General features: G+C 38.5%; 2 protein-coding genes across 2 annotated transcripts; both read left to right on the top strand.

Annotated features, from left to right (window-relative positions):
* The first annotated feature begins 12,723 nt into the window (after positions 1 to 12,723).
* On the top strand, positions 12,724 to 13,191 carry LOC145682211 (uncharacterized). The gene has a single exon (XM_081753797.1). The coding sequence runs from the start codon at positions 12,724 to 12,726 to the stop codon at positions 13,189 to 13,191; it is 468 nt and encodes a 155-aa protein (XP_081609923.1).
* A 601-nt stretch (positions 13,192 to 13,792) lies between these two features.
* Positions 13,793 to 14,275, top strand: LOC145682208 (uncharacterized). The gene has a single exon (XM_081753792.1). It carries the CDS (start codon positions 13,793 to 13,795, stop codon positions 14,273 to 14,275), a length of 483 nt encoding a protein of 160 aa, XP_081609918.1.
* Positions 14,276 to 14,840: the final 565 nt, after the last annotated feature.

Here is a 14,840-nt window from a genome sequence, read left to right as displayed (position 1 = left end):
GCCTGGGATCGAATCAGAAACTGTTACCACCAGATGGAGGTGAACGTTTCACCGCTCTTCCTTCATTTTATGCTCCACTGTAGCCTCAAATGATTAAGAGTCTTCATCCCGGCGAAATTAAAATACTGCTAATTTTACAGTAATTATGTGATATCTTCAAATAGATAAAAGATAATCGAAATGTGGAACAAGAGCGCCCTAGACAATATCATTTTACATTTAAGATACCGTTATCACGACTCACTTATCTGCTTTCGATTTCGAGCCATTTTGAAAATCGGCATTTATTTTCGCGTTTCTAAACAACTGAAAGCATAAAGCCACTAGGTGACTTGTGATAACGGTACCTCACGCAAAATAATATTGTCTAGGGCGCTCTTGTTCCACATTTCGATTATCTTTTATCTATTTGAAGATATCACATAATTACTGTAAAATTAGGGTATTTTAATTTTGCCGGGATGAAGACTCTTAATGCAGTTTATACTAGCGTTGCCCACGAGACGAGACAGGATACGAGACGAGAAAGAGGTCATTCAATAGAAAAAAAGATACATTTTTTGAGACGAGGAAACACTTGGTGGACGACTGGCCCAAGTCTCGCCTTGAGGGCAACACAGATTGATACGCAATTGGATAGCAACGCGAACATCCTTTTTTTGTTGTTCACATAGTATAGGAAATTGAGAACTTGCTTGAATTAAACATGGTGGTTCTTGAGGGAACTTATATCAATAAAAATATTTAATCTTACAGCTACAAGGGTAAGGGAAGAAGGCTGCTCTAATATACTGATTGTAATACATAACAGCTAGAACATTAGATAAGCCTTGTTCCCTTAGGTTGTAGCCTTAAATTTGAAATTTCTGTGACGTCACTTCCCTGAAGAACCGCCACTGGATTGAAGAGCAAATTCCTATCTTAATTCCAGTGATTGTACGGATAACCCAGACTCATAATGGCTATTTGCACAGTGTTACACAATCTTGAAGTATTTCCTAGAATTGTCGCACAGATGGCGCAAGTGTTGAGATTAACGACATAGGCATTTAGGAGTGAACTTATAAATAAAGAACGAAAGAAACGAACAAAAATGTGCAGATTGGGAATAGGTCTTTACGAAATTATAACTTTACGGTTAAAATGACTGCATATGAATTTCCTCCATATTTGTGAACAGGGTGTTTAACTTATATTCTATGTTTACAAGTGTTGAGTTACTAGTCAGAAACCATGGCAAGTGATATAGTACGATTAAAATGAATAAGTGCATATGAAAGGGGACTGTATTAGATATTATTTTTCTCCCGTGCAGTGTATCTGCATAGTGTAGCAAAACTATATATTATGTTTACAAGTGTAACTTTACTATTGTGAAACAATTACAAGTGCTATAGGAGTTCGTATCACTGTGAAACTCACATTAAGGTAGTTGAAAATAGAATATACAAGCTAAACCTATCCTAACCTATTCTACAAATCTAAACTATTCTAATGACCTAACCAACCCTACTCTACTAACCTAACCTAGCCTACCCTACCGTACCGTACTACAGCCTTTCTGTTTCAAGTATGCCATCGGAAAATATGTGAAACATACTTCGGCCCCACCCTCTCCACTCTCTTACGGAGGAAACCATCCCTTTGTTTTGGGGAAAGAAGTGAATTACCTTGACTGTATTGCCAACTTGTCATTCAGTCTTTTGGTCTTGGCGAGTGAGTATTCTAGGCTTAGAATGACTAAGAAGACAGTGTACAGAGAAGTCCATGAAATAATTCAATGTGGCAACCCTGTATCACCAAATTATTGAAGAATCTCGACCACAGCTGCTTGTCCCTCCTCTTTTGAGAGAGATACGGGAAAACACACATCGACAGCAGCGCCAGTAGAGGAATACTTGAAATAGAAATGCTCTAGTCTACCCTATTGTTCTCTACAACCTAAGTTAATCTAGTTTACTACTCTATTAACCTTGTTTAATCTTCCTAGCCTAACCTAAATACTCTACTAACCTAACTTACCCTACTAAATAGCCTAGCCTACCCTTTTTTACTTTACCCTGTTCTGCTCTACTCTTCTGTACCGTAGCACACGTTCGTGTATGTTTTTTCTGCATCAAAAATCGTTTTCGAAGCAAAACAGTTTGAACGCATAATATCAATCTGAACGCAAATGTTTGACACACCCCAAATAAATAACAGTACAGAATGTGTTAGGGAATCATTCAAAGCCAGAAAGGTTGAAGAAAAAATACTTATTAATTTGACGACCTACTCTCAATCTGCAAGCAAAAGAAAGTTAATAATTAATCAACAGATGGCAGCACATTCTCCTTCTTTCCTACAAAAGGGGATGACAATATTCAAATTAATTCAATCATATTCAAGAGATAAATATCCGAACTTTTTCTTTTACTGTAGAGAGAATTCCATTATTTGGGGCTTGTTTGTGTGAAATAAAATTAAGTGCTCTCAATAATGAAGTAAATAGAATATCGAAAAAAACTGCCCGAATTATTCTCTGATTTTCTTCGACTTGCCTTTGGACAAAGCTTGGATATTGTAAAGTTTTGCTTGTGCAGGTTTTGGTAGAGCACAGGTAGAGCAAATTTCAGTCCGGAATAGTTTTCTCCTTTCCATTACCAGATTTTATTACAAAATTCTACTATAATACAAAATACATACAAATTCTCTAATGTTTGGGTTAAAGTAGGTATCTCTTCCACACCTGATGGTCTCAGGAAGAAATTCGCACTGTGCAAGCTATTTCAGGAGATGATGATCAGCAATAGTCCTCGATATAATCATAGTTTTTGTTCAACGGCTAATCACAACGGCAGATAATGTTTTCCATACCATTTGCATAGAAATTCGCGTCAAGTTCTCGTAGCCACCGTGAGGCAGCAGTATTGACACAATCACATGCCAGATAATAATTCCCAGCCATTTTTTGTATTTACTTTAGAACAGGGAAAATGTGAACGTTGCTGGAGCCAGGTCAGGGCTGTAGTATGGATACTCTAGTGGTTCCAAGCGTAACGACAGTAGTTGAAGTACTGGGTCTATCGCTGTGTCCAGGATTGTCATTAACAGTATGGGTCCGTCTTTCTTCAAAGGCACGATACCACTTCCCTACATGTTGCTTTGAAATTTAGCCCTCTTCATACATCTGTACAATCTGTCCATGAATGTCAGCAGGTATAGTGTTTTTGGCCCACAGGAACAGCACCGTAGACCACTTGTACTCTTGACCGATTTTCCACACAAGTCATCATTTTTAATACCCACTTCTCGGGTATCCATGACCAGAATCCGAAGTCTTTAAACCTGCAGCAAGACGAACATGTTATTAATATACAAATAAATTTTTGTTAAGTTACAGTAAATACCATAAAAGTTTTATGCATTGTAACTTTTTTTTTCTTGATCATCCCTCGTACCTTAGATATTGTTGTACCTGGAAATTTGATAAGTGCAGGAAAATCTTGTCAGAATAGTCGAGTGCTGGATTCGAACCCAAAATCCCAATTACGATGCAACAACAAAAATGCGATAAATATTCAACTGCTATTTCATTGGATTCATTAGAATAAACAGTTGCATTGCAGTGTTGTGGGTTTTACATACTTAATTCTCTTCCACCAAGTTTCTAACTCACGCATTGCAGTGCTATTGTATCTTGCTAAAACAAACACAAAAAAAGAAAAAAAAAAATACTTGGAGAATATTTCAACACAAAAGCTTGCAATCCTGAATGCAAATACTTTAAGTTGTGAATGTAGGCGAAAATTCATTCTATGGTATTTAGCCGTGACAAAGGACGCGTATATTATCATATTTTTCTTTTCTTTTTTCTTTCTTTCTTGCTTTTATTTCTTACCTTTAGATAGTACTTTAAGCATACTGTTGTGGACAAAAGCGTCCTTAGGAGGAAGTTCCAGTCACGGAGGTTGGATGTAGCGGTCTACGTATATACACACTCACTCCAGTTGCAGTCGCCCAGGTCTTTCATTTTCAGCTTTCATTTCTCCAGTCGACCTGGAAATCCAGTGTTGCCCACAGGTATACAACAAATTATTCACCTACTCACAAAGCATAAACAAAATCAAAGTAGGCCTACGTTATGGAATTCTGACTGGGATATTTTTTTTAATTAAAGATTAACATTATTTCATAGTTTCGTTCTAGTTATAAAATAACGGGACGCCCGAAAAAAAGGAATTAAATTATTCATTACTAGCAGAATGCCTCTTCTTCGCACGGGGAGAATACGTTTCATTTTGGACAATAAAGGGCACCAAAACTGTCACCAATCAACTTAGGGTCCCCACAAACTATGAATATGACACAAATATCGGTCATTTTCAATTAAACATCACACCATACCTTCTTAGGAGTCTAATGGGGGCTGAATTTGGATTTAAACGGCCCCCCTCCCCCAAGTTGAGGGGTTTGACATGGGAGACAAGGGTTCGATCCCCGGCGGGAGCTCATGTGGTTCGGATTCCACGTTAATCAGTAAGTCCACGTCTCATATAGCCTCGCTGCTCAACGGGACGTTAAACTCAACTCAACTCAACCCAAGTCGTGGGGTTGAATTTGGATTTAGATGGCACCGGAAGTGTCACTGTTCATTTCAGTGACCTCGAAAACTATAGATTCGACACTAACATCGGTCATTTTCAATCATTTTTATATGTCTTCTCCCTTCCTAAGTGTGCTGGAATACACCGCGTGCTTCTGGACAGTGAAGCGGTTACTCATCTTACTGAAAAGATAGGAAAATGACATCATATTGTGAAATATACATGGTTTGAATCAATGTTAGGATAAAGGGATTTGTATATATAATACATCAAATTTTCAATGTCTAGTTACTCCTCACTCACCAAGTAAATCCATGTATCATGTTTCCTGAGTTAACGTTCCACCATTATGCCATTTAGGCTAAGGAAAACAATGATTAAGGCAAGTGAATGATGATGAAAGAATTGGTGGAATGAGAAAGTGGGAGGAAACGGAAGTAACCTGAGAATACCCACGTACACGATGATGTCCACCACAAACTTACTTGGGCGGGGATCGAACCTCCCTGACAGCTCGCACCATAGGTAAGCATTGTACCACTAAGCCACCGTGCCCCCTCTAGTTGAAAATAATTTCATAAATAATGTTGTGTTAACGATATTTAATGTATGATTGGCAACACTGCAGTGATTGCTCCATTCTTCTCTATTTTGTAAGTCCATTTCCTTCCTCTGGTTGCCATTCGTTTCTTTCTTTCTTTCATTCGGTTAGAAATTACTTTACTTTTGTGCTCCGGAAAGTTCGAAAGCGAGTCACGATTTGGTTGTTGTCTATATACATGAGAACATACCGACAGACAGATACGAACAGATTGAGGTCACACATAATGATGCAAACGGCAGATACAGTATCCTAAAGTTCACCTTCGTGAACATGTGTGGGCATTTCTAAAACAATTTAATGTGACATGCTAGCCATATAAAAAAATATCTATTCGCCATTTCCTTTCAAGAAGTATATAAAAAAAGGAAATAAAAGTGGACATTCACTTTAGAGAAATCAGTCTGAGAGTTGCATAGTCGACAAACGTGATTGCACTTGAAGCAAATTATTTCTGATACATATCACGGCTGTAGAAAGCAGTTAGTATTATAGGAGAAGTTAATATGAGCTTGATAGCGGGGAAGAGAGAATCTAATTAACAGCGGCGCAAATCTATCATCAACATTGGGGGTGAAGGGGGGTAAGACCGTCCTTTTTTTTATTTTTTTTTTTTAGCGATGTTCAAAATATTTATGAAGTTGAAAAACAATGCTGTGGAGGATCAGGGAAGCACAGTTATTTTCAACATTGGGAGACCGACACATTTGAGGCTTATTCTGGGGGACATCAATTTCATCTCACTTTCCTTTGTGGCAATCGGAAACAAATCATCACATTTCTCTCAAAAAAAAAAAAAAAACACATTTTACATCGGATTATTGGGGAGGACAGTCCCCTCAGTTCCAAGATTGGAGGGAACACGTCCCACTCATCCCCCTGGGATTTGCGCCAGTGCTAATTAATAGAACAGAAAGTTTAAGTAGTAGAAACATTTGGACCAACGCTAAAAATTAGAACTTTTTTTTTTTTAATGAAATGAGATCTTCAGTTTTGCATCTGTACCCTGTACCACGATTACCCTGTAGTGTAGACAAGACGAACTATTGATGAAAGGCAATTATTATAAAATAGCGGAAACCACAGATGGTGGGGTCAATGAAAAGTTGACCATCCATTATCCACTGACCCACTGTAACCTACTATAACCCACCATGATTCACCACCTACCGTGACCCACTCTGACCCACCAAAATCCATCGTCATCAACTCTGACCCAAGATCCACGCCCTCCTATCAACTGACTAAAGAGTTTACACTTGTAATAAAACAAGGCTGTGAAATTATCACCAATCGGAGTTTGGAATTCTATGGTCAATCGTTCATGTACCGCTCTGTTACAATACCGATGGATCTGACCTTTACGATATAAAATAGTAAAGTGTTTGTCATGGGCAGTGGCGTATTTAGGGGGGTGGCTTCCGGGCTTAAGTCCGGGAAATCTTACTTAGTATAGTAAAGTAAATAAACTATCTTGCAGAATGTTCACATTTCCAGGCAAAGAACCCCCCCCCCGAAAGTTAGCAAAGCCCCTCCCGAAACAAAATCGTAAATACGCCACTGGTCATGGGCCATATTACAATTTACTTACCATATATAATTATTTCCTTGTTGAATAACAGATACTTTTCAGTGGAAAATAGAATGAAATTTGAAAATCACAAAGCAGGCCAAAGTAAAGGAAAGCCAAGTAGTAAGTCCTGTTGCTATTATTACAAATATCAATATCCAAAAGTACTTGAAGTTCTTTCCTCACTTAGATATACTCATCTTAGGTAAGGATATAAAAACAAATGAGAAAGGAAGAAAAAGTGAAGGCCTTGAAAATAAAACTTGAACAATTTCATCAGTGCTCAGAAGATGCTGTCTACAATACACTGAGCAGAGTGCATCGGTGGGTCGTAGTAAATCGATGAGTTGGAGTGGGTCGGTGGGTCAGAGTAGGTCACGGTGAGTCGTAGTGGGTCACATCCTATTGGCCCACGACCCACTCCATCTCTGGCAGAAGACCGTTCCCCCTAGTCAGTAGACAACCTGCAACGCAATAAAGTAGTTTATATTGTCTGACTCCCCAGTCCCACCTCGTGTAAGAAGTCGATAAAAAACGTCTTCGTACGCGATTAGATCTGGCGAAGATGTATTTCTATACAAAATATGGTGGTTCTGGGTGACTCATTTCTATGTGAAAAATCTCATGACTGATGCACACATTCCTTCCTTCATATATTAGTGTAGATATATACGGAATTGATGGAATAATAATCGGGGAGGAAACGGCAAAAAACAACGAGAAAACCTATAGATACATTGTTGTCTACTATAAACTCACATGGCTGGGATCGAACATGGGATTCATCGCACCACTGGTGAACACCCTATCACTGAGGCATCATGCCTATATTTGTCAATTAGAATTAATATCGTCATACCGCATCGGAATACTCGACTTACTTATACAATATTTTGATATATACGAGGGCCGTTCGGAAAGTGACCTCCAATTGGCTAAAAAAGAAACACCGAAGTAAATAAGAATAATTTATTATATACATCTGAAAACTGCTTCTTTGCTCAATTTTTCAACATAATTTCCATAAACATTCAAGTACTTGTCATATCCTCTGCACTAGCTTAGACATTCCATCAGCATAATCTTTTGCTTATGCCTTGAGCCAGCCTGTGACCAAAGCACTGCGAACCAAGCCACTTCTTCACATGCATCAATAGATGATAATCGCTGGGTGCCAAATCTGGGCTGTAAGGTAGATGATTAAACTTTTCTATCAATTTGCTGAACGAGTTTATCAGTGACCACTGATGGACTGCCACTCCTCTCTTCGTCATGAATGTTTGTTCGTCCACTTTTAAATGAAAGAACCCATTCACGACAACTCCTGCACTTATCACACTTGGTTTATACACAGCACAAAGTTTCCGATGAACAACTGCTGCCGAATAGTGTTGACAAGAGCCGCATTTTTTTTTTTTTTGTTGTTGTTGTCAAAAAACACCCATTTTACGGGCTTGCATTAAATAGCTCTTTTACATGGCAACACTGCATCAAATTTATCACATTTTCGTACCAATGGGCAAATGTTGATGCATACTTCACATATATACAGGTATTCACCTGTAGAAAATCAGTTTCTGCAACTGTTTTTTTTTTTTCATTTTGTAGATTTTTTTTTAAATTTTATTTTACACTTTCGGTAGTTTCTTTTGTTACTACACAAAAACGTTACAAATTCCAACATTGGTCATGATCTCGAAAATATCTACGCTAGAACACGTTTACATTTGTTTCAAGTCTCAGGTCTTTATTGTTCTAGGTTCAAAGGATATACGCAATCAAACTTCGGGTTGCGCAACTTGACGAACACACTGTAGAATACGGGCAGCAAAGAAAAGCAAAATGTGCTGCCACCTATAGGAGATACTCGAGCCTTTATGTAAATCTAAATTTCTCCACTTTACATAGAATAGTAGCCTTATCCTCGAAAGTCTCTCAGGATAATAACCTTATGTTCTTGAGGATTTAAGCAAGGCCTTCTGACCGACAGAGGAGAGTTTGTGTGAACATGTTTGTGGCTAGTGGATTAATTCTGTTGTACACAGAGACCATCGACCATCGGACGAGAGGTATTGAAACATAACACATATGTATTCCTTAAACAACATCTTTGCATCTAATTATCAACAGGTTTGGCAAATTTCACTTGTTAATTGAGATACAAGTGAGGTAAAGCTGGTAACTGATATTTTTTTCTTCGTTTCTTCTTTTTCTGTTTCCTTCCAGCTGAAAGCTTTAGCACCATTCAAATAAGATTAATATAAGAAAAAAGAACCCACACACATTCAAGGAGACAAAAAAAAAAAAAAAAAACTTTAAAAATGTATTCGCATCAGTCTGACAGCAGGCGTCTTATTTAATTAGCATTAAGGTACCAAAAAGCTGAAAGCGGGCCGCTATATATGTTAAGAATTTTATATCTGTTTAATTCTGTGAAGAATTTCTCATCTTACTTTGCCCAATGTTGTTCAACTCTTTTCAATTCGTCTTTCTTTTCATTTGCCTATTAAACATTTCGTCATTTTGCTGGTTTACATTTCTCTCTCTTTTTTTTCTGTAACACGTCATCCAATATTACATACGCACACCTGATTTCTTATAACTCAGTCTGTTTTCTTTTTTATTGTTATTATCATCTAGTCTTCTTATTATTATAAATTTTCTTTTGCCACTCTTTTTTTTTTTTTTTTTTTTTTTTTTTTGGTTAAGAATATACAGCTGTTCTCTATAGACGTGGTAATTAGGATTTTTCTGTCCTTTCTTGAAATTCTGGACTCTGATTTTAACTGACACCTTAGTTTATAATCTCCGTATTGATTGTGTGAAGTCATGTAGTCATAAAGAATGTAAGTCTGAAGTTGTACGGCCAGCCGATTTTTGTTTAAATACGAAAGCGAAAGATGTTACGTGTACATACACACACACAAAAAAAGCGAAAGCGAAAGGATTAACATAGTTTCATATATATATATATATATATATATATATATATATATATATATATATATATATATATATATATATATATATATATATATATATATATAAGTGTGTGTGTAAAGAAATGAATTTATTTTAACGTCCCATGTATATGCCCTTTAGAGCACGACTCGAGTCAAAGGTAATATTCTCAGAGTCGAGTTCCGAGCCGAGTTAGAGTTTTAAGGTCGAGTTTTATAAATGGCTCGCTCGTTTAGCTCGTTTTAACTCGTTTTGAAATCATTGCCTGATTAGACTGGAAAGCGAAAGCTATGAGAAATGTAAGCAATAATATGGAATATTTTTAGTATTGTGCACGAGATGGGACACTGCTCGCATCACATCTGGTCTCGATTAACAAGATGGTAATGGATTTTTATAATGACACAGCCTCAAATGTCGTGAGCACCAATATAAGTATATAATGTAGTTCATAAGTATATAATGAGGCACAGACTCGGCTCAGGTGAGCGATCGGCTCGAGCCGGCTCGATTGGGGTGAGCCATCAGCTCGGTTTGTATCGGCTCGAGCCGGATCGGTTGGGTGAGCTGTTGGCTCAGCTGAATAGTGAATGAGCTGTGAGCCGAGCCGCTCTTGCCGTTGACAATCCTAAACCCGAGCAGAGCAGTTTTGAGCATGTTTGGCCGGTGCCCTCTAGCTTTTAACAATTTTTGGCTCGAGCCGGATACTTGCTCCTCCGGAACTCAAACCCAGTACCTCGTGAACGACTCATAGACTTCACGACTACCGAGGTCAGCAGTCAACTATTTTTTAGTATTCAGATACAAACAATCCAACTTTCATGTTTACACTAATAATAATAATAATAATAATAATAATAATAATAATAATAATAATAATAATAATAATAATAAGAAGAAGAAGAAGAAGAAGAAGAAGAACAAGAAGAACAAGAAGTTGTAGTGTTGTAGTAAGTATCATTGATAATAATTATATTGTCGGTGTAGGATACTTGAAGAAAGTACTCGAAACTACACACAGAATTGTGGCTCGATTTGGCTCGTTTCGGCTCACGTGTCCATCCCTAGGCTAAAGGAGACATGATTAAGGCAAATGAATGATTATGGAAGAAGTGGTGGAGTGAGGAAATTCGAGGAAACGGGAGTACGGGAGAAAACCCACGGATACGATGTTAGCCAAGAAACTTACTTGGCCGGGGATCGAACGAGAGACCCTTCGCACCAGAAATAAGCACTCTACCACTGAGCCACCATGTATGTGTTTGTATTTGAGTTCATATCTACTATCTGATGCATTCAAAATAGCTCTCGCTAACTTGAATGGGACTTGTGCTCACTCAAACTTAACCTTTAGAAGCCCGCCAGGGATTTTAACAAAATCGTAGAAATGAAATGAAATCTATAGTTTTACGTCCCACGATTATGGTGGTTAGGCTAAAGGAGACGGTGATGATGCGAGACGAGTGAAATGGTGGAATGAAGAAAGTGGGAGGAAACGGGAGAACCCTAAGAAGACCCACGAGTACGGTGTTTGTCCACCACAAACTCCACACGGCGTGAGCTGGGATCGAACCAGGGACCCCAAGCACCGGAGGTGAACGCTCTACCACTCAGCCACCGCACCCCCAACAATAATCGTAGACTCTCACGTTGGGGTCTCTGGTGCCCCCCCTAATTATCACAAAGTCATTATTCATACACCATTGGAAAGCTTGTAGACCGCAGATTCCAACGACGTAACATTTGTGCAATTTCCACCATATTCGTATAAGAGAAAGAAGAAGAAACAAAAAAAAGTCATTTAAAAATATTTGCGAGGCCCTGGCAACCATATTGGTCCCCTGCTCCCCTATAAGCAACAAGTACATATACAGGTTATTATCATGTAGGGGACTACTTCATTGCTTTACATACCTACTTGTATGGGTGTACCACAACGGGAGGAGGAATGCCCCCCCAAAACTTGATGGAAAAATAGAACAAACAAACTTTACCTTCTCTCCTCGACCGTGGTATCCCCCACACAGATAAAATGCACACTGGCGAAAAGCTTCATTTCTCAGAAATACATTGGTACCAAATCATCTTTCTAGCTTAATTGGGGGCTAAGCTATTGATGTTTGTCGTAAAAATAAATGTAATTTACGTCAAAAAATGGAAACTCCAAAGATTGGATAACTTTGTCCCCTCCTTTCTCCTCCCAGATAACAAAGAAGTACAAATACAGGATTTTACCATGTAGTGGTCTACTTCATTTCTTCACAGACCAATTTTCGTGAGTATGCCTACAAATGGGAAAGGAATGTCACCAAAAACCTGTAGAAAAAACAAAAAAGAAATATCACGAGCCGTGATACCCCTATATACATAAAATGAACACCGGAAGAAAGCTGCATCCTTTAGAAATACAATGATACCAAAATCATCTTCCTAGGTTAATTACGGGCTGAGCTATTTAGGTTTAAAGCCCCGACGCAGCATTTGCGTCAATGGGCGTTTAAAAGTTAATCCTAACTATTGAATTTGAGTCAGAGATTTTGTTTTTGTGTACCTACGCATACACCAAGGATATAAAAGATATAGCTTACATAATACGAAAATGCAGTCCAAACTACGACTTGAATCCGGTGTACTTGACGAGTACACAGGCCAGTATGCAAGATCATCCCTCACAGTCCCCCACCACACTATCTCGCCTTCAAGAGAGCGCTGGATTACGATACCATACTACTGATCCCGGTTTTTAACCATTGAAGTAATTCTTGCTTAAGGGCAAGTTTCGAAGCCACTAGTTTGGACATTTTTAGTAAATAGTTACTTGCGAGTAATAAATAAATAAATAAATAAAGGAAACATTTGTCAAAAATACCAATCACAAGTCGAGATGTTTCGTTCTGGGAGAAAGAACAGCTCTTTAGAAATTTCGTCAAGACGACAACACCACTGTACTGCCAGCGGACAAAGGCTATGCCATCATACTCATACCCACTGAAGTCTACAAGAAGATGTCGGATTTACTCAACGACTCGGTCTATAGACAACTCAAGAAGGATTCGATCTCCAGTATTGAACGTGGAATTACTACACTTCTGAAGAAAACCAACGTACCAGAAGATATACGCAAGAAAATCACGCCACATAATTGCCAACCACTGAGACTGTATGGACTGCCGAAAGTACACAAGATTGACATTCCAATGAGACCCATTGTCAGTGCGATTGGAAGCCCAACTTTCCGTCTGGCTAAGTATCTCACCTCTCTTCTTCAACCGCTGGTAGGACAGTGTGAACACCACGTCAAGAACTCATATGAATTCGTGGAAATATTGAAGAAGATACGCATTCCTTCAGATGACATCCTAGTCAGTTTTGATGTGGTCTCTCTGTTTAACAGAGTTCCATTACAAGACAAGTTAAATTTACTCATTGGGCACTTCCCGCCGGAGATTTTGATTTATTCAAGATCACATTAACTTCCACATATTTTCTCTTTGATGGACAATACTATGAACAAACGGACGGTGTTGCCATGGGTCACCTCTCTCACCAGCAGTGGCAAACTTTTTCATGGAAAAATTCGAGCAGAAAGCACTAGAAACAGCACCATTAAAGCCATTGTGTTTCTATAGGTATGTTGATGATACCTTTCTCATCTCGCCTCGTGGGAGAATTTCACTGCAATCGTTCTTTGAATATCTCAATCAACACAGCAATATCAAGTTTACCATGGAAATAGAAACAGAAAGCTGCATACCGTTGCTAGACATCCTCATTCGTCGCAAACCTGATGGAAGTCTGGACCACACAGTGTTTACAGAAAACCTACCCACACTGATCTTTATCTTAATGGAAACAGTTTTCACCATAAATCACAGCGCAATACAGTTATCGGCACGCTTCTTGCACTCAGAGCAAAAGCCATCTTGGACCAAGTTCATCTCCACTGAACTTTGAGATCTCAAGAAGATCTTACTGCAGAATGCATACAAGGAAGATATATTCGATTGGTCCACAGAATCTGAAGATCCAGTCAACATCGCAGTCCTGTCCTACACTGGGTAACTATCTGGAAAAATGCCAAGAATCATGAAGAGACACAACAACAAAACCATACATAAACCGCCATCAAATATCAGGAAACTACTCCGTCCAGTTAAAGATGATGTGGGTCTTAAAACACCAGGAGTATACTGCATTCCCTGCGAATGCGCGAAAACTTACATAGGACAAACAGAACGAACAATAGCACATCTTTGTAAGAAGCATGAGAGATACATCAAGATGTTTTATCCGGAGAAATCAGCCCTGGCAGAACACAGTATAACGGAAGGACATAGAATATCATTTTCAGACATTAAAATTATTTCAAAGAGCTCAAACCACTGGGAAAGGATAATTAAAGAATCTCTTGCCATACAACAAGAACCCAACAATATCAACAGGGATACAGGATTTCAACTTAGCCAGACATGGACACCAGTCATAAAGAAAGCATGTTTGAATACGACCAATCAGCGTCAAGCTCTAGACCATCCAATCAGAGACACGGATTCTTAACCCCGCCGAATTTCCTCTCCTATATATAGTACACACGAACTGGTCTCAGTATAATCGCCCTGAAGACGAGAACGATGTCAGGTCTTGAAACGTCGGCTCTACGGTCGGACTTCACCTGGCTGATATCCCGAGAACATCTCTATAATCGAATTCCTGTTTGCTTAAAATTGCGCTCCTTAAGCTCACCAGAGCCTTAATCTTATGAGTTTCAACACTTCTGCTCTAGTGCTCGATAGCAATCTTGACTACTCTGTTATTTGTAATGTTGTTTTTACTCCAATACTAGCTTGGTAAATCTCCGTGTTGAAGTATTAAAAAAAAATGAACATTTAACTACACCATTTGTCTTCATTATAACAATGATTAGGATTTTGGTTGGTTTTGTATTCATTTCCAGAATGTGCGGAAACTATAACTATGATTTTGGTGGGTTTGTAGTCATTTACCGGATGTGTAATCGTTGTGACTAGAATTTTGGTAGTTTGACATTCATTTCCCGGATGTGTAAACGTTGTGACTAGAATTTTGGTAGTTTTGCATTCCTGGGTGTGTAAACGTTGTGACT

This window comes from Thermobia domestica, chromosome 1 (genome assembly GCF_964235325.1).
Source record: "Thermobia domestica chromosome 1, izTheDome1.hap1.1, whole genome shotgun sequence".
NCBI classification, from domain to species: domain Eukaryota; kingdom Metazoa; phylum Arthropoda; class Insecta; order Zygentoma; family Lepismatidae; genus Thermobia; species Thermobia domestica.
The sequence above is the reverse complement of the archived record's forward strand: the minus strand, read 5'-3'. Positions and strand labels throughout refer to the sequence as shown.